This window comes from Vicia villosa, linkage group LG1 (genome assembly GCF_029867415.1).
Source record: "Vicia villosa cultivar HV-30 ecotype Madison, WI linkage group LG1, Vvil1.0, whole genome shotgun sequence".
Lineage (NCBI taxonomy): Eukaryota > Viridiplantae > Streptophyta > Magnoliopsida > Fabales > Fabaceae > Vicia > Vicia villosa.
This window is the reverse complement of record NC_081180.1, coordinates 248094537-248116826: the sequence shown is the minus strand read 5'-3', so window position 1 is coordinate 248116826 and position 22290 is coordinate 248094537. Positions and strand designations below refer to the sequence as shown.

Here is a 22290-nt window from a genome sequence, read left to right as displayed (position 1 = left end):
GAAACACCAAAATCCCCCCACTCCCAACGGCCGTTCACCCAACCTCCCATTCCCGCTACCGCCACATACTTTAACTTCGAAAGGTTATAAACATCCGGAAACAAATCCATAAGGCAATTGTTCGCCGCCTAATTCCCTTGCCAAAAGGAAGACTTAAAGCCATTGCCGATTTCAAGTCTACAATTATTAGCAAAAACATTATCCTTGTAAGCTTTCTCCAACGACAAAATATCGTTCCACCAACAAGAATTATAAGTCCCCTTACCTTTTCCACCATTAGAAATAACATGAAGGTTAATATCGCCATACCGCGCTTTCAACACCTTGTACCATAAATCGACCGATCCACCTAGAATCCTCCACCTCCATTTACTAAGAAGCGCAAAATTGAAATCACGAATCCTTTTCAAACCAAGACCACCCTTATCAATAGGTAGACAAACATTCCTCCAACTCACCCAATGAATTTTCCTTCCTTCTAACGTTCCACCCCAAAGAAAATTACTTTGCAATCTCGTAATTTCCTTTATAACTTTCACGGGAGCCTTATAAAAAGAGAGCAAAAAGATGGAAAGACTACATAGAACAGACTTGAGGAGAGTTAACCTACCACCAAAGCTTAGAAAACGAACCTTCCAATCCAAGAGCCGAGACTTGATTTAGTTCAACACCACATTCCACAAAGACATACATCTATGATTGATCCCTATAGGAACACCGAGAAAAGTAAAATAATTTCCCTCCCTCCTACAAGATAAGAAGTAAGAAGCAATATCCAAGAAATTATCACTAACATTAATACCAATAATCTTTCTCTTATGATAGTTAATCCCAATCCCCGACACAATTTCGAAGCCTCTTAAAATAGCCTTAATAGCCCACACTTGCCTCCAAGACCCCTCTCCAACCAAAAGAGTGTCATCCGTGAATTGGAGAATGTCAACACAACACTCTATCTTCACCATGAATCCAACATAATCCCCATTTTCGACCGCTTTACTAACCAACCCCTTTAAAGCCTCCGCCACAATCACAAAGAGAAAAGGTGATAAAGGGTCACCTTGCCTTAACCCTTTTTCCACCACAAATTCCTTCGTAGGACTACCGTTAACCAACACCGACATTTTACTTGAGAAAATTAACGCCTCCATCCACCTCACCCACACAACACCAAAACCCATCTTTCTCAACATAAATCTAAGGAAATCCCAAGAAACATTATCATAAGCTTTCTCGAAATTCACCTTAAAAAGAAGGCAACTATTCCCTTCCTTTTTCGCCATGTCCACTACCTCATTAGCAACCACAACCCCGTCAAGTAATTGCCTCCCCGAAACAAACGCACTTTGACAATCGGAGATCACCGAGTGCAACACCTTTTTTAATCTAGAAGCCAAAAGCTTGGAAATAGCTTTATAAATACAAAGGATTATGAATAGCAATGTTGTATCTTCTAAGTTTATAAATGTAGTTTTTAAGAGAATTAATTTTGCCATCCAAAAAAGAAGAAGTGTGTAGTTTGTTGTCCATTTACCTTCTATTTCTATATAAACTTTATTAATTATTAAAAAAAATATATTCATCACAAACAAAGAGATTCCATTGGTATATATGTCACACTTTTTTATGCTTTTACACTTTCAACATATTTCTTATGAATTGAAAACAAAAAAGAAAGACTATATAACTATGTATTATACACTTAAATGGCAAGCATGCCAACACTAAAGTAAAGACTAATGAAGAAAACTATATACACATTTAGTTAAAAGCAGAACATTTCTTGCGGATTTCACCCTCAGTACCTGTCTTAACTCCAATATTACCCATCTTTACCATTGATCTTCCAAATTCAACATTAAATGTTAATCCAAGCAACCCTCTTAAACCCAAATATCTTTGCACAAAGGTCTTTGTTGAATCATCATTCCACAACGCCTGATCTGATTGAAGAATTCCATGCCCGTTTCTTAGATTAGCATAATAAGAATTATCAAATTTGTTTTGACTTCCATTATCCAATGCAACTCGGTTAGTAGCACCACTGTTTTGAGGACAAAGTGTTTGTAATTGGGAAAGAAATGAAGGGTCAATGGAAGGATCAGCAGCACCATTAGTAGTGAAATTTCTCAATCTATTGCTGAAGAATTGACACGCAGTTGTACCAATTGTATGTCCACCTATATATTTATATATTCATGAAAATAAATAAGTAAATAAAGTAACTTAAAATTAGAAAGTAGTGTAGGTTCAAACATTTACCAACTAGGGTGACAAGGTCTTGAGTATTAAGGCCTTTTGCTGCAAACTTTTGTTTTTGCACATCAACTGAATCAGTAGGAGCAGGTAAGTTATTGACATCTGATGCTTGTGACACGCGACCGTCTCTTCGTCCGGTAGGCACTTGCCAACTCAGTCCACCACTCTACAATTCATGCATGATTTAATTAGGTCTATTATATTTGAAAAAAAATTTACACACTTGTAATATATTCAAGTTACGTCAGTTTTATTGTTAAATATATAGTTGAGTTAGTTATTTACCAAAACAACGGAATCACGGGCAGCAAGGGCGAGAATATCAGCACAAGAAACAACACCAGGACATGCAGTCTCGAGCTGTGTCTTAGCATCATCAATAACTTCATAGCCTCTTAAACCAAGGTTTGGAAATGCTGTTCTCTCAGTACTTGATCCGGAAACAAGTACAGATCCATCACAACCTTGAACAAAACAATCATGGAAGTGCATCCTAAGTAAGCCAGGAGCGACGGTGGAATCGGAGTTAACATGGGATGCAACAGTGGACTTAACAATAGATTCAGCTTGAGAACAAGTACTAGAATAAAATCCTACACTTGTCCCTTGGCCATGCACTAATGTGTTCACAATACCTAAAACAAGCAAAAGAAACATAATAACCTTAAACAAACTACACTCCATTTAGATATGAAATTATATATACTCGTTGTTATCAGGAGATTAGGGTTTAGGTGAATATAAGAGAGGTTGTAATGATTGTGTAGTGGAATGCAATATGTAATGTCATGCATGAGTGCATGTATTTATATGCAAATGTTAGGACTTTTGGGGTCAAAAAGAAGAGAAAAAGTAAACAAAGACGGCATCAAGTGGGAGTTGTGAGTGGAAGACTGAGTAACAGGTTGATACAAGCTGGCCCTCAAATTTTGTCTTCTGAGGACAAAGGTTGCTAATAATAGTGCCATATATGAATAGATGCAGCTAGAATGCAATTACAATAAGTTTCCGCGTGAGAGATTGGCGTATGAATGTGTGTGAATGTCAAATATTAGTGCGGTTTACTTTATCTTATTTTCGATTATGACTTGATTGTGTCAATTCGGAGGCCACTTTGGATGGCTTAATTTGTCAATTTCTCCATGCATATATACTATAATATTGGTTCCTTTTATGAGTGCCTCATTGATTGATTGACTTTTAATTTTGGTTTTTAGATAACTAAAATTGAGTGAATCATTAGATTCCTCTCATCAAATGTCTATCATTTTCGTACTAAATTGATTTTATCAAATTATATTAAGTTAAGATTCTCATCTCCAAGTGTGGTAAGAAGATAGGTTTATAATTAGAGGTAGTCATTATCTTATGAAAAATATATGTTGACACCGTTTCATAGTATCTATCTGCGGTGCGGTTTGGACGATTTTGATGTTAATTAAGAGAAAATAATGTGCGGTTCGATTTGGTTCGGTTGACTTTCAAAAATAAAACCAAATCAAACTAAACCAAACTAATGCGGTTTAGATTGGTTCAGTTTGTTCGGTTATTTTTAAAAAATTATTGAGCCATATATATATATATATATATATATATATATATATATATATATATATATATATATATATATATATATATATATATATAATTTTTGTATTTAATAGTTCATATATTACCATAAAAAAGTTTATAATTGTCAAAATAAATTTATAATTTGATACATAAAAATGCATCTTACAGTTTTATATTAGGTCTGAAGAATGATATACATGAAATTGCATTCGTAAATAAATATTGTACAAAGAATACGATAAAATACATTTTGTTAAAATAGTATTTATAAATGAATAATATTTTGTTTTTGATGATATATCTAAAAAAATTAAAAATATATATTGTTAGTAAGATTTTGTAACATAATGCAGTTTGGTTTGGTTTGGTTTGGTTCGGTTTGCAAAATTTAAACAGCAAACCGAACTAAACCGTGCGGTTCTGTTAGAAAATGGCTCAAACATATCCAAACCAAATGCGGTTTTTTGCGGTTTCGATTTGGCTCGGTTCGATTTTGCGGTTTTCTATTGGGGCGGTTTGGTTTTGAACATCCATACCTCACATCGTATTTATAAGAGGCATGTATTCTATTTATTTAATAATTTATTGTACCTTGATCTTTGAGCAAGAAATTTTTTTGTTAAAATTTAGGGTATGATACGGGGTAGGAAAAAGAGGTGTATAGATAGCATGCTTCTTATCTTATAAGTCAATTTTGTATAAAAGAATTAGTCAAACTTTAGTTTTAAGATGGTATTTGTTAGAAATATTATTACTATAAATATTATATTTTATGATAAAACTTTCATCTAATCTAACAAAAAATTGAGATAAAATTCTAAGATAGACTAAAAAATTATCATCTATTCCCTCAGTTTAAGAATAAAATCAATGGGTAAATTAATTCAAGGTATATGCTTCGATTTCCAACAACTGTAGTTTTTGTTTTTTCTTTAAAAGTGACGTCTTTCTTATTGTTTAAGATTTTATTTTTTATTAAATATTTTATTTCTCCAGTTTCTCAAATAACCGAGGGGTATGATACTCAGATTTTACTATAAACTATTTTTTTCACTAAGTTTTACCTTAAATCTAACTCACATGTTCGGCCGCTCCATACTCTTAAACATCATTTTGTCATATGGATGGTGAGACAGAATTTTTTTTTGATTTCGTGTTGTTGTTTTTCTTACACCAACCTTTAACAAATTATTTTTTTGTTTTTGCAATCTATCTTATGTAATGGTGTTGTTTTGTTATTGTTCTTGTTGTTGTCGTTGACGTTGTTTCCACCCTTGCCAATATTTAATGGAATAACTTTCCAATATTGTTAATCAAAGAAAATTTTCTATAATATATATTGATTTCTTCGGTTGACAACATTGAAAAAATTTATTCTAAATCATGTTGCAACACACAAAGAAATTGGTGAATGATAAAAAAAAAAATTTAAAAAAATACATGTTACTTCAATTTTTTCCATTAACCATTTTTTTGGAAATAGAAGTCATCTATTACCTCGATTATTTTAGAACCGAGGTTAAAAGTATAAAATTTATTGGATTTTTTATTTAAAAATAAAAAAATTTCACCTCGGGTTTTGAGTCATAAACGAAGGAAAAAGATAAGCGTGTTTATTGAATTTCTTCGCACTCCTTGCACTACGCCAAACAAGACCTTAGACAGTGCTTTTTTTTGGCTTTAGACAGCGCTTTAAAGCGCTGTCTATTTCAGCACTGCTGTAGGTAAAGACAGCGCTTTTTTTTAAGGGAAAGCGCTGCTAAAGTCCCCCCTAAGCCAACGCTTTTAGTTTAAAAGCGCTGCTAAAGGCCCCACTAAGCCAGCACTTTTAGTTTAAAAGCGCTGCTAAATGCCCACCTAAGCCAGCGCTTTTAGTTTAAAAGCGCTGCTAAAGGCCCACCTACGGCAGCGCTTTTAGTAAACCAAAAATTTAAAAAAAAAAAAAAAAGCTACTTTAGGCAGCGCTTTTAGTGTAGAGCGCTATCTAAGCTATACAATTTGTTTTATATAATTTACTTAAAATAGCGCTGTTTGAATTATATATTTTATATGTACCTGTTTTTTTACACAAAATAATAATAATAATAATAATAATAATAATAACAATAATAATAATAATAATAATAATAATAATAATAATAATATTGTTTGGAAATATGATACAAATGAAATTTCAAAAGCACCTCAGTAAAAAAATTAATGATGAAATGATAACATACAATCACCAGTTAACCTATTTACATTCTTTGATAATATACAATCAACTATTAACCTATTTATATTCTTCCTAACATAGTATATTCTACTGATGCAACACCGACTAACTTAGCGCCGAATGATAATGTTGTTCCGGGTGGAGACACAAATTTAACAACAGTTAGCACAATGTCAGGATGTTCGACTATTCTCATACCGTAAGCAAGCGCTTCATTATCGTCAGGTCCTCCGAAGAATATTCGAATCTCATACAAAGCTTATAACCACAACTTGACAACCATCGGTTAACCTGCATAATTTAGTGTACATCAGTACAGGAGTGTTCAATCTGCCACAAACAGTTCAGGTATAAGATAAAATCAACTCAGGATAGCACCTCGGTAGCAAAATGAACGACAAAATGTCGGCATAAAATGATTTGAAACCAAACTAACCATCAATCGCATGTTATATTAAAACTAGATACGCGATAGCACAAGATAAAATCGTAGCTTAACACATACTTAGGAACCGGGACAATAACTACGCGCGTCAAAAACATTGTCGTAAGAACGACCACAAACCATAAACAAGTCATTCAAATGGAAAAACAAAGGTGAAGCAATTACATCTCATGAGAAAACGACCCTTTAGCATGTATTTGCATAATGGGACAGCATTGATCAACAACGATGCACTTAAGAGAACAAACCGATAAGAGTGTTAGACACGAAAATTAAGCGCACAGTTCCTATTTTAGCATATTATCAAGTGTAAGTGAGCCTTCATCCGTTTCGAAAAGCAAATTGCAACATGTTTACACTTTCCGGGCAGCAGCATATATTTGAATTGATATCCACCAAAATCGAGTTTAAAACCACAAGTCAATGCTCAAAAGCGTTTACCGATACAAGTTATGTTGCCACAAAAATGCAAACATGTGGTAAACCGAAAGCTCACATCAAAAGTGTTGTTCTCAAGCACAAACTCATCATAAAAACAAAGAACATGAATCAAAGGCAAGTAAACAAATATTACTAGATGTTAGAAACATGAATCCTAAAGGTTACTCAATAATTAATTAAGAATTAATGACTGGGAACAAATATCTTAATAGCATGAATATGATTGTTAGTAATACACCACTAGAATGGGATAAGTATCTAAACAAAACAATGGCACATTCAGTAAGGCTTATCCTAAACAAATCTCTCATGAAGGGACAACAATCACCTTGCCATAGATTATATGCAAACTAAATATTTCATGAACCAAAATATCTAATCCTAACAGTAAAGGCATTTAGACACTTATCAAAGCCACACGAATTTGCACGAGAAGTAAGATCACCGCATTCATCGAAGAGTCAACCAGCCCCTTTGTGATACTTCCAAACAAATTAGACTGTGCTGCAGGTTCATCGGAATTAGAATATGAACACATTCTAGAATAAAAATATGTCTGAATTTTTTTAAGATTTCCATGGCATATCTTTCTTTTTGACATATGAACACATTCTAGAATAAAAATATATAAGGCTACCTAGAAAATCATTCTAGAATAAAAAATATAAGGCTACAAAGATATCAATAAATCCAAACCATGAACACCCCTAAACACTACATACCTATGACACTGCCAGTCACATGAGAAGTAGCTTGAATACTTCTAATAAAGGTGTAGTCATATGCAGTAGCCAAGAGAATATGGTTAATAGTTGTAACTTGTAATAATACCTCAATCTTAATAATGAAAAGAAGGATGACAGGAAAAGGTAAAAAGAAACCATATCTGTGAGGAGAAGATTCATTGATTGAATGTCCTGCATCGGCTACCACTGATGTTTTTAACAATGATATATCACTGCTTTCTTATATGCCAAAATACATGTTATTCCTCACCAATGATATGGTTACCAAAACAAAGTCTTTTCAAATATAAAATTGTTTAGCATAGGAGGAAAGATAACATAAATTTCAACCAACAGATCATAGTCAAACAAAAGTCTAAGCTTCAATTTCAAAATAACTAGTGATAGATTCACGTTCCTCGGCTTCTCTTAGATGACTCTCTAGCTCAATTCTTGCTTCATTGTTGGCTCGAGCCTCTGCGAATGCTTCAGCCTCCTTAGCAGCAGCCAAAGCATTAGTGTAATCCAACAGAATCTTGTCCAGGAGTAATCCAACGACGTGGTTCAAATGCGGAGTCTCGAATATATCCTTGTCAGAAAACATGATAAAATAATAAGCATTGACATATTTTTTACTAAGAATTTAAGTTTTATGCTCCTTGACAGTGGCGAAATAAAAAATAATAGCCATAGTAAAGACTACCTGTAATTTGCGATCTATTCCAAGTTTATGTAGGGTTGAATTACGAACAGCTGTCGCACGCTCGCGAAAATAGACAGAGTCGCCACCAATATATTTATCCCATCGAGGGAAAGGAATATCAGAAAACCTAGAATAAAGAAAGGATAAGAAAAGGTCTTGCAACCAGAGATAAGGTATGGGAGTCGGTTACGCAAGGGGAAGGTACTAGCACCACTCACGCCCATCGTACTCGATGGTATCCACCTATGTTTGTTGATATCTAAAGGGTGTGTAAATCTATAGCTTAATGCAAAGGGAATGCATGCAAATGAAAGAAAAAGAAACACGGGAAAAAAAAGGTTTATAAATAGTTGTGCTCGCTTAGGCCCCGCGACCTAATGCCTGCGTATCCTTTTCAGGAACCAGAGCGCCGTAGTTTGGCTCACATGTTTTTTTTTTGTTTTTGTTTTTTTTAGTGGACGCAGTTGCATTCGCAATCTAGCGTCAGGATAGCAGCTCGTTGAGTGGAGTCTTATGCGTTACCAGTCTGCGATCGAAAGGAAGCAACGTGTTCGATTAAGGGAAAGAACGCCCTGAAGGCAAGAGAGAGATGATTGGTTTGTGTTTTTTATGTAACTTCATGATGAACAAAATCCAATACAAGGCTTCGCACCACTTCATTACTTTGTTTAGGTCTGAGCCTTTATTAAGTATTTTAGATGTTTTTTATTGGTGATTTTTAAGGGGAATTAATCTGGGAGTTGAATCACATAAGAGTGTATAATGGTAGAGAAACAGATTAAGGAATGAATCCCACTCATTTCTCTCCCATCATATAGTGATTGAGAAACAGATTAGGGAATAAATCCCACTCACTTCTCTCCCACTAAGTGATTGAGAAACAGATTAGGGAATAAATTCCACTCATTTCTCTCCCACTTTTAGTGAAGTGTGATTCGCCTCTTCCTTTATTAAATGTTTTAAAGTCGAAAAGAAAAAGGAAAAGCAAACTAGCCTAAAATGAAGTAACTAGCCTAAGTGTTTAAAAGGGAATTTCTAGATCCTAATGTTATCATGGTTTCTACCTAAAGTTAGGAGTCAAAGAGACATGAAAATAAAGTCACATTAGAAGCAAAAATTGAGAATGGCGCAATGGTACAGAATCACACATCAGCATGAAATATCAAGTCAAAAATATAGTACAAAAAAGTGAATTAAAAATACTACTATTTTTATGTGGTTTTTATGAAGGAAATTGAATTCTAATTAACCAAAAAAAGAATTAAAAGAGATAGCCTAAACTAATATTTTTTATGACTATTTTCTATGTCAAGATTTACCTACAAATCTAACAAAATTTTAATGATTTTTATTGCCTTTTTTAGAACCTAAAAAATAGTTAAAAAAATTTAATTCTATCTAAAATCTAAATGAACCCGGGGGTGTAAACTTGAACTTAATGGTGTAATTAGCAACCTGGGCGCAAGGGTATTGGTGGCCCAGCAGAGTTTTTGTTGTTTCAGGATTCTTTATGTCCAAAAATGTGGTGCTGGGCCATAGGGGAGTGTGAATAGAAATTCGGCCCAAGCGTTTGTGTGTTTGATCCAATTTGATTAATAAGATTCTGTTAATTAATACATTTAAGTCAATTAATCAGAAATTAAACTTTATATTATACACTAATTATACCAATTGATTAATCAGATTAATAACATTATATAAAAAAAATAAAACGAAAGGGGATTAGGGTTAAATTCGTGTGACCTTTGGACTCCTTTCACTCAAATGTGCTTGCGCGTTCCCAATTCTCTTCACTCAACGAACTCAGCGGCGGTGCCCTCTCTCGTCTCCGATCGAAGACTCCTAACGCCACCATGAACAATCTCGATCGTCTTTCTCTGATCTTCTTTCGTCATGAACGTACACGCTTCACCTTCTTCTTAAGACTCTGAACAAACTTCTTCTCCTTTCTTCCGCGTGTGGTTGTTGTTTGCAGGTTCGTCAAGGTGGCGATGTGAAGCGAGGGCATAGATCGTGACGATAATGTCTACATTGCAGATTGAAGCTGATGTGGTGATGATGAGAAGACTTCGATCGAAGCTTTGTTGAGAAACGAATCGCGGTGTTGGAAGATTTGCTCGGGATTATGGAAGATCAAAGGTATGAATCTTTCCAATTGTGAAGCATGGTTGACGGTTCTTCTGTATTATGATTTCTTATTTTTGCAGAGTTCTTGAAGACTTGATGATTGTTGTTGAAGGTTGCTAATGATTGAAGAGTCCTTGTGTTGTAGCAGTGATGAAGATGCATAGTAATGAAAAAGGAATTGAGGGAGATGATGGCAAGCTCTGCAGAGAGATGATGGTCCGAGAGAGAGAGAGAGTGCAACGAAGAAGAAGAGTGGGGATTGGATGTGAGCAATGGTGGAGAGAAGATTGAAGATCAAAGTGAATTGTGGAGATGGTGATGAAGTGAAGAGTTAGAGATGGAGATGATGAATGGTGGGTAGTGAAGCACTGCAGAAGATGGTGAATATATAGAGGTGAGTCTTTTTCTGATTTTTGATACTCTGTTAGTTTCTGTTATCTTCTGTTCTTCTTCCCCTTCTTTCTGTTACAGATTTCAGTTATACCATGTTAGTTTTCTGTTAGGAATTAGTTATAGAAGTTAGGTGGTTAGAGACTAATAACTGATTCTGTTATTTCAGCTTTTGATAGTTACATGGTAGTTATGAGAAGTGGTTATGAGTTGGCTAGGTTGTTAGAAATCTGTTTTGTCAGTTGGGAATTGAAGCTGATCGTTTAGACTTGAATTCACTCATGATGCAATACGCACCTTCGATGCAAAGAACGTAAACTTCCTATTCGCTTTAGACTTGGATGGCGCAACAGATTCAAGACAATACGAAGGCCATGATGAAGATGCTTGGAGTTTATAGATTAGCAAAGCCACTGATTTTTTGTATGCTGTTTCTTGATGGAAATATGTATAATCTTTGTTGTAGAGACTTGAATGATCTTCTTGAATGATCTTTTTGTATAGACTTTGGTAGTGACATGAAAAGGAAATGGAACTGATTGTGATAAATATGTATTGAATCATTGTTGGCCTCCTTCTTTCTTTACATGATGAAATGAAGTTTCCCTCCACTTGTACTTTATGAATAAAATTGAGGCTTGTATGAATGGTAATGCCGACTTTCATAAGCTTGTAATAAACCTTAAAAGAAACTTGTGATAAATCATGATAGTCATTTGAATGAGCTTTGCAAATGGAATTCATCTTAAACATTGAATATAGTTGAAACTTGAACTTTGAATGAATTATTTTCAAGTTATTGTTTGGATCCAAATGACACACATATTCAAGTTAATCCAGTACTTCAAACGATAATAAAAACCCACTTGAACCAAGCCAGAAGATATGATAAGGATCAATTGAAATAAGCCTTAAATGATGATGGAAACCCTAATCCATAAGAGCCAAGGCGCTCCCAAAATTGTGTTCTCTTTACTCGTGATCCATAAAACTCTCTGAGTCCCATTTCAAAGCACATAGGAGAACTAGATGAATCAGTCTCTGTTGGGTGTATGCACCCCAAAAATCACAGTGAAACCTTAATAATTTAAGATCTCTGATTCCAATGCCAATGGTTGTTTAATGATGCATGATTTTATTGATGACCTAAGATGTAAATGAATGAGATATGTAAGCCAATTAAGAATAATTAGATGGGAAAATTTTGGGGTGCAACAGCTGCCCCTATTTAATCGTCTTAAACCAGAAGGAGAGATTGGCGTTAGCCTTTCGAGCATTCAAGGTAGAAGAAGATTAAATACCAAGTGAACCTGAAAATTTGCCTGAAGAGAGATGGAATCCACTGGGGTGAAAAAGATATTAACTCTTGGTTAAGCATATTAACATGAGATAGACATCGACTCTGGGTCGAGAAGGAAAAGCAAGTCAACTCTGGGTTGAGGAATAAAGGGAAGTCAACTCTATGTTGAATAAAAGGTGTTCGTCAACTCGAGGTTGAGAGGAAAGGTGAAATGATAACCGTCAACTCTGGGTTGAGTGGAGGAAGACTCGAACAATTAGAAATGACTGTCAACTCTGGGTCGAGTGGGGAAGAAAACAAGATAACCGTCAACTCTGGGTTGAGTGGGAGAGAGAAATAAGATAACCATCAACTCTGGGTTGAGTGGGAAAGAGGGATTAAAGGAAATAACCGTCAACTCTGGGTTGAGTGGGAAAGGATCAACTCTGGGTTGAAATAAAGATAACCGTCAACTCTGGGTTTAGTGGGAAAGAGAAATGTTGATTCTGGATTGAATAAAACATAACCATCAACTCTAGGTTGAGAGGGAAAGGGAAGTCAAAATACATAACCGTCAACTCTGGGTTGAGTGGGAAAATAGAAGAGATAACCGTCAACTCTGGGTTGAGTGGGCAAAGAGAAAAGACAACCGTCAACTCTGGGTTGAGTGGGAAAAGATAAAAGATAACTGTCAACTCTGGGTTGAGTGGGAAAGAAAGACAAGGATCAACTCTGGGTTGAATAAAATATAATCGTCGAATATGGGTGGGAAAGAAAGACAAGGATCAACTATGGGTTGAATAAAAGATAACTGTCAACTCTGGGTTGAGAGGGAAAGAAAGACAAGGATCAACTCTAGGTTGAATAAAAGATAACTGTCAACTCTGGGTTGAGTGGGAAAGAAAGACAAGGATCAACTCTGGGTTGAATAAAAGATAACCGTCAACTCTGGGTTGAGTGGGAAAAGACAAAAGATAACCGTCAACTCTGGGTTGAGTGGGAAAAGGATAAAATATAACCGTCAACTCTGGGTTGAGTGGGGAAAGAAGAAAAGATAACCGTCAACTCTGGGTTGAGTGGGAAAAGACAAAAGGTAACCGTCAACTCTGGGTTGAGTGGGAAAAAGGAGAAGTCAATTCTGGATTGAATAAAGGATGGTCGTCAACTCTGGGTTGAGAGGGGAAAGTGAACAAATAGGAACAACCTCCAACTCTGGGTTGAGTGAGAAAGGAGAAAAGATGACCGTCAACTCTGGGTTGAGTGGGAAAAGACAAATGATGACCGTCAACTCTAGGTTGAATAAAAGATAACCGTCAACTCTAGGTTGAGTGGGAAAGATAAAAGATAACCGTCAACTCTGGGTTGAGTGGGAAAAGGATAAAAGATAACCGTCAACTCTGGGTTGAGTGGGGAAAGAAGAAAAGATAACCGTCAACGCTAGGTTGAGTGGGAAAGACAAAAGATAACCCTCAACTCTGGGTTGAGTGGGAAAAGAGAAGTCAATTCTGGATTGAATAAAAGATATCCGTCAACTCTGGGTGAGAGGGAGAAAAAAATGATGAACGTCAACTCTAGGTTGAGTGGGAAAATATAATTAACTCGGGGTTAAAAGATGAAAGGAAAATCAACTCTGGGTTGAACACCAAAACATCAACTCTGGGTTGAAAAAGGGATAACCGTCAACTCTAGGTTGAGTGGGAAGAGATAATTAACTCGGGGTTAAAAGATGAAAGGAAAGTCAACTCTAGGTTGAACACAAAAACATCACTCTGGGTTGAAGAAAGATGAACATGATTGACTTTGGGAGATGACACCACAATGGTAACTCTGAGTGACCCAGTGGAATATCAATTGAATGCTTTGTAGGGACCTCATCTGATGAGTAACTTGGCTTATGATTCATATGCAATGTTTGATTTATTTGTGCACTTCTGGAGATGCAATGCTATGGATTCTATATGCAATGTACTGATTGATTAGAGTTTCTGCTTTGTGGGATAGATTAGGTGAGTTCTGGCGCTCCGCTTGAGAATCAAGGTAGGGTGGATTCCCCTGCTTTATTGATGATTTGATCATTGTTACATGGGAATGCAATGATATGCATGATGCATGTATGATTATGAATGGAATGATTGTTTCCAAGATATGGATAATGGATAACAGGTGCCTTTGCAGGAAGGTTATTTCTTGAAGGATAGGATTTGTGAAGGTGTTGGGCTTGACTCCTCAACACCTATCTCGATATCTGACACTAGATTGAAGATAAAGAAATGACTTGTTACTAGCTTGCCCCAGCTTGTAGGATCTTCTTGAGATGGAATTCTGATGTGCTTGAATCATGGAGATTTGTAATGGTCTGCCCCGGTGTAGATCATGGGATGAATGCCCCAGATTGAAAGGAAATTTTCCACCTGATGGATGTTTGAGATATTTGCTTAGTGGATGACCAACTTTTGCCCTTGTAAGACTACTCGATGGAATTTCAATGTTGAACTTTCCTTGGTATTAAGTACTTATTTTCAGGTTAGAGACAATTCTGTTTTGAAAAAGATAATGAGAATGCAATGCACATGTTAATCTCAAAAGAAAAGTTTTATTTGTCAAAATGTTGTACTGATACTAACACAAGTGACAAGCAACATTAGGAGTCAGTTTTGACATGATTTTACAGTTTGTATGCTTTCAGAACGAACCCTGCTTCAATTAGGACTTTTGAGGGTTGTAATGTGGTCAGGTTCACGGTTTGAGAAACAAAGGATAAAGGCTCAAGTTCTACTTAACCCACCCCTTCTTCGTGATGTTCTCCAATCCTACGTTCAGCTAGTTCGACGCGAGTATTCGCCTTTCAGGAAGGATTGTGATGGATGAGGATCCTTTGTGGCTTTGATGGAGGTGGCAGTCACCCTTTGGTGTTTTTTTTATGGTCACAACAACTTGTCCCTTGGAGGATTTTTCTTTTGCTTTTCCTTTTGCTTTCCTTAACTTTTTCCTGGACAAAAAGTTTCTTTTGATTTTGGTTTTTGTTGTCCAGCGGGATATGCCCTAACTTTTGCTTAAGTCATTTGCTTTCAAGCTTTTTTTCTTTTTTTGACTTAGCGGGCTATGGTTATTTTCTTTTTATTCATAACTTTCTTTCACTTTTTTTGTCTCGTTCGGGAACAAGTTGTATGGCTTTTGTGATTGACTTGAAGAAAAGGTTGTGACTACCTTCTTCTCAGTGAATGAGAGACATCCATTGTGGATTGTGCTCTTCTTTTTTTGTTGTGAGATATGAGATATGATTGATCCTCTGATGGAATACCTGAAAGTTGAGCGCTCGGTCGCACTAACTGAAGACTACCCTGCCCCTGGTTAAGATTGAGGGTTTTGTATTTTCTGAAAAGAAACTACTACTCCTTAGGCTCAAGGGGTTGACGAAGGTTTCACTCCCTTATAACTCCGGTATTTGGGAATTGAAATAATGCCTGTACATCGTCAGCAGGATTCTTGTTCCAAAAGCATACAATTAGTAGTTCATGTGTTTTTAATTTTTCATCATTCTCCTTTTTTAGTTGCTTAAGACAAATGAGTTGAATATCAATGAACATAATGACAAAGATGAAATGATTTGAGAAAAACATGTATATTGCATTATTTTTATTTATTCGAACAAAATGAGTTTCTTACAATGAGAGTACTTGATAGCAACGAAAATAGTACAATTGAAAGTGCTTGAGAAATCTAAACAATGGCAAGATTGGCCTTATTTTAATGCAAATGAAATGTTCTTTGACAAACATAAAGTCCTTAGGATCCTTTGGTGGAAGGTGCCCTTATGAAGAGGCATGGGATTCTATGATAGTAGCTTGATCTTGTTTGTTATTGCCCATGATTCTTTGTCTGTTGGTTCTTGTCAGATATCGGTGTGGAGGAATCGTCTTGACGGATCTGATGGATAGGAAGAAGGTAAGAATCGTGGTAACCATGGATGCATATGCATGAATGCAAAATGTTAATGATGATGCAAATGCAGCAGGAATCAGGATCAAGGCCTCTTGGATAACAGCTTCTCATGGTCAATAAGATATGGTCGAATCCTCCAGATTCAGAGGTTCGACGTTGCTTTCTGGATAAATAGCTCGTGCATAAGTCAAAGATGGTCGAATCCTCCAGATTCAGAGGTTCGACGTTGATTCTGGTAAATAATCTGTGCATAAATCACATAAGGTCGAACCTTCCAGATTCAGAGGTTTGACGTTGATTATGATAGATAGGCATCATGATATGATGTGCAATCTCTGGATAACTGATGTAGAACCTCTGTATAAGTCAAATGTCCCAGGATCAAAGGTTCGACGCCTTTTTGAATACCAGGAAAACCAATAGCCACCAACAGAACATGTACCTGCACCTGTAAAGAATATGATTCCCTCCCCACTCACGGGTGTAGTCTAGGTCAGGGTAAGGTCATGAAACGCAGTATACGGTCCGCCCGAAGGTAAGCACCGTCACAACGCGGATGTGGGTGACGATAATACCTCCGTTTGAAACCACTACTCTGCTCGTAGTCACATAATCCATCCTGAGGCGTACACCTCGAGAAAAACCATGCTCCCACTCTATCCTAGTGTTCCTATGGTTCACACATAGCCTGGGTATTGGGCCTTTTACCTCATAGAACATCCCACCCAACCTGCAAACAGAGAAAATATGTGGTCCCCACGGGGACCCATAATATAGTCCAGATGCATGTGGAAAGTAAATATGATATGCAAACAGAAATAAACATGATATGCAAACATATATACACAGGATGTAAGCATATAAACAAACAAAGAAAAACACCCAAAGAAAAGAAACAAACAAAGGCTAGGATCGACTCGCTAAGAATGGACCAGCACAGGTCTATCACTTCCCCAGCAGAGTCGCCAGTTGTCGCACGCTCGCGAAAATAGACAGAGTCGCCACCAATATATTTATCCCATCGAGGGAAAGGAATATCAGAAAACCTAGAATAAAGAAAGGATAAGAAAAGGTCTTGCGACCAGAGATAAGGTATGGGAGTCGGTTACGCAAGGGGAAGGTACTAGCACCACTCACGCCCATCGTACTCGATGGTATCCACCTATGTTTGTTGCTATCTAAAGGGTGTGTAAATCTATAGCTTAATGCAAAGGGAATGCATGCAAATGAAAGAAAAAGAAACACGGGAAAAAAAAAGGTTTATAAATAGTTGTGCTCGCTTAGGCCCCGCGACCTAATGCCTGCGTATCCTTTTCAGGAATCAGAGCGCCGTAATTCGGCTCACATGTTTTTTTTTGGTTTTGTTTTTTTTAGTGGACGGAGTTGCATTCGCAATCTAGTGTCAGGATAGCAGCTCGTTGAGTGGAGTCTTATGCGTTACCAGTCTGCGATCGAAAGGAAGCAACGTGTCCGATTAAGGGAAAGAACACCCTGAAGGCAAGAGAGAGAAGAGAGATGATTGGTTTGTGTTTTTTATGTAACTTCATGATGAACAAAACCCAATACAAGGCTTCGCACCACTTCATTACTTTGTTTAGGTCTGAGCCTTTATTAAGTATTTTAGATGTTTTTTATTGGTGATTTTTAAGGGGAATTAATCTGCGAGTTGAATCACATAAGAGTGTATAATGGTAGAGAAACAGATTAAAGAATGAATCCCACTCATTTCTCTCCCATCATATAGTGATTGAGAAACAGATTAGGGAATAAATCTCACTCACTTCTCTCCCACTAAGTGATTGAGAAACAGCTTAGGGAATAAATCCCACTCATTTCTCTCCCACTTTTAGTGAAGTGTGATTCGCCTATTCCTTTATTAAATGTTTTAAAGTCGAAAAGAAAAAGGAAAAGTAAACTAGCCTAAAATGAAGTAACTAGCCTAAGTGTTTAAAAGGGAATTTCTAGATCCTAATGTTATCATGGTTTCTACCTAAAGTTAGGAGTCAAAGAGACATGAAAATAAAGTCACGTTAGAAGCAAAAATTGAGAACGGCGCAATGGTACAGAATCACACATAAGCATGAAATATCAAGTCAAAAATATAGTACAAAAAAGTGAATTAAAAATACTACTATTTTTATGTGGTTTTTATGAAAGAAATTGAATTCTATTTTCTATGACTATTTTTTATGTCAAGATTTACCTACAAATCTAACAAAATTTTAATGATTTTTATTGCCTTTTTTAGAACCTAAAAAATAGTAAAAATATTTTAATTCTATATAAAATCTAAATGAACCCGGGGGTGTAAACTTGAACTTATTGGTGTAATTAGCAACCTGGGCGCAAGGGTATTGGTGGCCCAGCAGAGTTTTTGTTGTTTCAGGATTCTTTATGTCCAAAAATGTGGTGCTAGGCCATAGGGGAGTGTGAACAGGAATTCGGCCCAAGCGTTTGTGTGTTTGATCCAATTTGATTAATAAGATTATGTTAATTAAGACATTTAAGTCAATTAATCAGAAATTAAACTTTGTATTATACACTAATTATACCAATTGATTAATCAGATTAATAACATTATATAAAAAAAAATAAAAAATAAAGGGGATTAGGGTTAAATTCGCGTGACCTTTGGACTCCTTTCACTCAGATGTGCTTGCGGCGTTCCCAATTCTCTTCACTCAACGAACTCAGCGGCGGCGCCCTCTCTCGTCTCCGATCGAAGACTCCTAACGCCACCATGAACAATCTCGATCGTCTTTCTCTGATCTTCTTTCGTCATGAACGTACACGCTTCACCTTCTTCTTAAGACTCTGAACAAACTTCTTCTCCTTTCTTCCGCGTGTGGTTGTTGTTTGCAGGTTCGTCAAGGTGGCGATGTGAAGCGAGGGCAGAGATCGTGACGATAATGTCTACATTGCAGATTGAAGCTGATGTGGTGATGATGAGAAGACTTCGATCGAAGCTTTGTTGAGAAACGAATCGCGGTGTTGGAAGATTTGCTCGGGATTATGGAGGATCAAAGGTATGAATCTTTCCAATTGTGAAGCATGGTTGACGGTTCTTCTGTATTATGATTTCTCATTTTTGCAGAGTTCTTGAAGACTTGATTATTGTTGTTGAAGGTTGCTAATGATTGAAGAGTCCTTGTGTTGTAGCAGTGATGAAGATGCAGAGTAATGAAGAAGGAATTGAGGGAGATGATGGCAAGCTCTGTAAAGAGATGATGGTCCGAGAGAGAGAGTGCAGCGAAGAAGAAGAGTGGGGATTGGATGTGAGCAATGGTGGAGAGAAGATTGAAGATCAAAGTGAATTGTGGAGATGGTGATGAAGTGAAGAGTTAGAGATGGAGATGATGAATGGTGGGTAGTGAAGCACTGCAGAAGATGGTGAATATATAGAGGTGAGTCTTTTTCTGATTTTTGATACTCTGTTAGTTTCTGTTATCTTCTGTTCTTCTTCCCCTTCTTTCTGTTACAGATTTCAGTTATACCATGTTAGTTTTCTGTTAGGAATTAGTTATAGAAGTTAGGTGGTTAGAGACTAATAACTGATTCTGTTATTTCAGCTTTTTATAGTTACATGGTAGTTATGAGAAGTGGTTATGAGTTGGCTAGGTTGTTAGAAATTTGTTTTGTCAGTTGGGAATTGAAGCTGATCGTTTAGACTTGAATTCACTCATGATGCAATACGCACCTTCGATGCAAAGAACGCAAACTTCCTATTCGCTTTAGACTTGGATGGCGCAACAGATTCAAGACAATACGAAGGCCATGATGAAGATGCTTGGAGTTTTATAGATTAGCAAAGCCACTGATTTTTTGTATGCTGTTTCTTGATGGAAATATGTATAATCTTTGTTGTAGAGACTTGAATGATCTTCTTGAATGATCTTTTTGTATAGACTTTGGTAGTGACATTAAAAGGAAATGGAACTGATTGTGATAAATATGTATTGAATCATTGTTGGCCTCCTTCTTTCTTTACATGATGAAATGAAGTTTCCCTCTACTTGTACTTTATGAGTGAAATTGAGGCTTGTATGAATGGTAATGCCGACTTTCATAAGCTTGTAATAAACCTTAAAAGAAACTTGTGATAAATCATGATAGTCATTTGAATGAGCTTTGCAAATGGAATTCATCTTAAACATTGAATATAGTTGAAACTTGAACTTTGAATGAATTATTTTCAAGTTATTGTTTGGATCCAAATGACACACATATTCAAGTTAATCTAGTACTTCAAACGATAATAAAAACCCACTTGAACCAAGCCAGAAGATATGATAAGGATCAATTGAAATAAGCCTTAAATGATGATGGAAACCCTAATCCATAAGAGCCAAGGCGCTCCCAAAATTGTGTTCTCTTTACTCGCGATCCATAAAACTCTCTGAGTCTCATTTCAAAGCACATAGGAGAACTAGATGAATCAGTCTCTGTTGGGTGTATGCACCCCAAAAAATACAGTGAAACCTTATTAATTTAAGATCTCTGATTCCAATGCCAATGGTTGTTTAATGATGCATGATTTTATTGATGACCTAAGATGTAAATGAATGAGATATGTAAGCCAATTAAGAATAATTAGATGGGCAAATTTTGGGGTGCAACAACAGCCCATTGTCTTTTTGCGGATAGATGTCCTTCATGTTTCTTAGGATATTTAAGAAAGAGATGACAGTTGACAGCATATTTCAAAACAGAATCACCTAGCAACTCAAGACGTTCCATAGAAAACTTTTCACAGGATCTTAAACATCAAGTACATTGACTTCAGCACGTCTCTTAGTAAAAAATTACTAAACTGCAATGTTAATCTCTTCTACCACCCATCTACGGGTACAAAAAAATCACCGATAAATATTTGTCGTCCATTTAGTGAGTATCAACGTTCAAGACATTATCAATAGTGACCCGCGGAAAATCTAAAAGACATCCATTCAGAAGGCTAATATCATGAAAATATTGATCATGAAAGCATTTAGAATATCAAAAATTGATCATGAAATTATTTGTCATGAAAATATTGAAACTTATAGAAGCTTGGAAAAGTTATATATATAATGGATTGTAAGAGCAGAAAAATATGGGTTCAAAATTTGTGTTCTTAAATAATCAAATAACTGAATATTATATATATATATATATACATATATATATATATATATATATATATATATATATATATATATATATATATATATATATATGTATATACATACATATATATATATGTATATATATATATACATATATATATATATATGTATATAGATATACATATATATATATATATGTATATACATATATATATATATATATATATATATGTATATACATATATATGTATATACATATATATGTATATACATATATATGTATATACATATATATATATATATATACATATATATATATATACATATATATATATACATATATATATATATACATATATATATATACATATATATATATATATATATATATATATATATATATATATATATATATATATATATATATATATATTTGTTTTATCTCATAAACAAATGTAAGCAATAACCAACATTTGATCTTCCCGTGGTATTTGGCGCTAGTTTTGAAAATGTAAAAATGTTGTTGATGTAGATCGAACCAATGACCATTTTAATTGTTCCCTCGATTATTCTAAAATTGAGGGATAAAATGGAAATTTTTCATGACGCTCTTCGTTACATCGCATGTATCATCCAAGTAAAATTTCCTTCGCACCCGAGGTAACATGTATTTTTGCTAGTAGTGTAAATTATATAATTATAGAAGATATTATTGTATATCAAATATTCAGCAAATCAAGGCGCTTGAATAGGTGTCAATCAACGCATATCAATTAGAGCAAAGCAGACATGTCAATTGTATTTGTATAAGTATTTTAATTATAGGCAAATTATAGGCTAGGCTTTTAATGCACATATTCTTTGTATACTTGTATACAAAGAAAATTACAACAATAAATATATAACACATCATTTTCTACTATATCAATATATTTCTTTATTCTATATGGTATTGGAGTCTCATTGACGCAGTCAGAATCACGAAGAATTAGTAAGAGTTAAGTCTAAAACGAAAACACAAGTTTGCAAGCGACAAACCTATTAGATAAAACTCTGGAATCCACCAGGATAAAAAAAATTGAATTTT

At 35.4% G+C, this 22290-nt stretch overlaps 1 protein-coding gene and 1 long non-coding RNA gene across 2 annotated transcripts; both read right to left on the bottom strand.

Annotated features, from left to right (window-relative positions):
* Positions 1 to 1578: 1578 nt before the first annotated feature.
* On the bottom strand, positions 1579 to 3048 carry LOC131645106 (cationic peroxidase 2-like). The gene is made up of 3 exons (XM_058915766.1): positions 2545 to 3048; positions 2263 to 2425; positions 1579 to 2180 (listed from the first exon to the last, which is right to left on the bottom strand). The coding sequence occupies exons 1-3, from the start codon at positions 2941 to 2943 to the stop codon at positions 1762 to 1764; spliced, it is 981 nt and encodes a 326-aa protein (XP_058771749.1). The 5' UTR covers positions 2944 to 3048; the 3' UTR covers positions 1579 to 1761.
* Positions 3049 to 6019: 2971 nt separating this feature from the next.
* LOC131645109 (uncharacterized) lies at positions 6020 to 7787 on the bottom strand. Its single transcript, XR_009296879.1, has 2 exons — positions 7655 to 7787; positions 6020 to 6337 (listed from the first exon to the last, which is right to left on the bottom strand). It is a non-coding gene; the product is annotated as an uncharacterized LOC131645109 (long non-coding RNA).
* Between the last annotated feature and the right edge of the window lie 14503 nt (positions 7788 to 22290).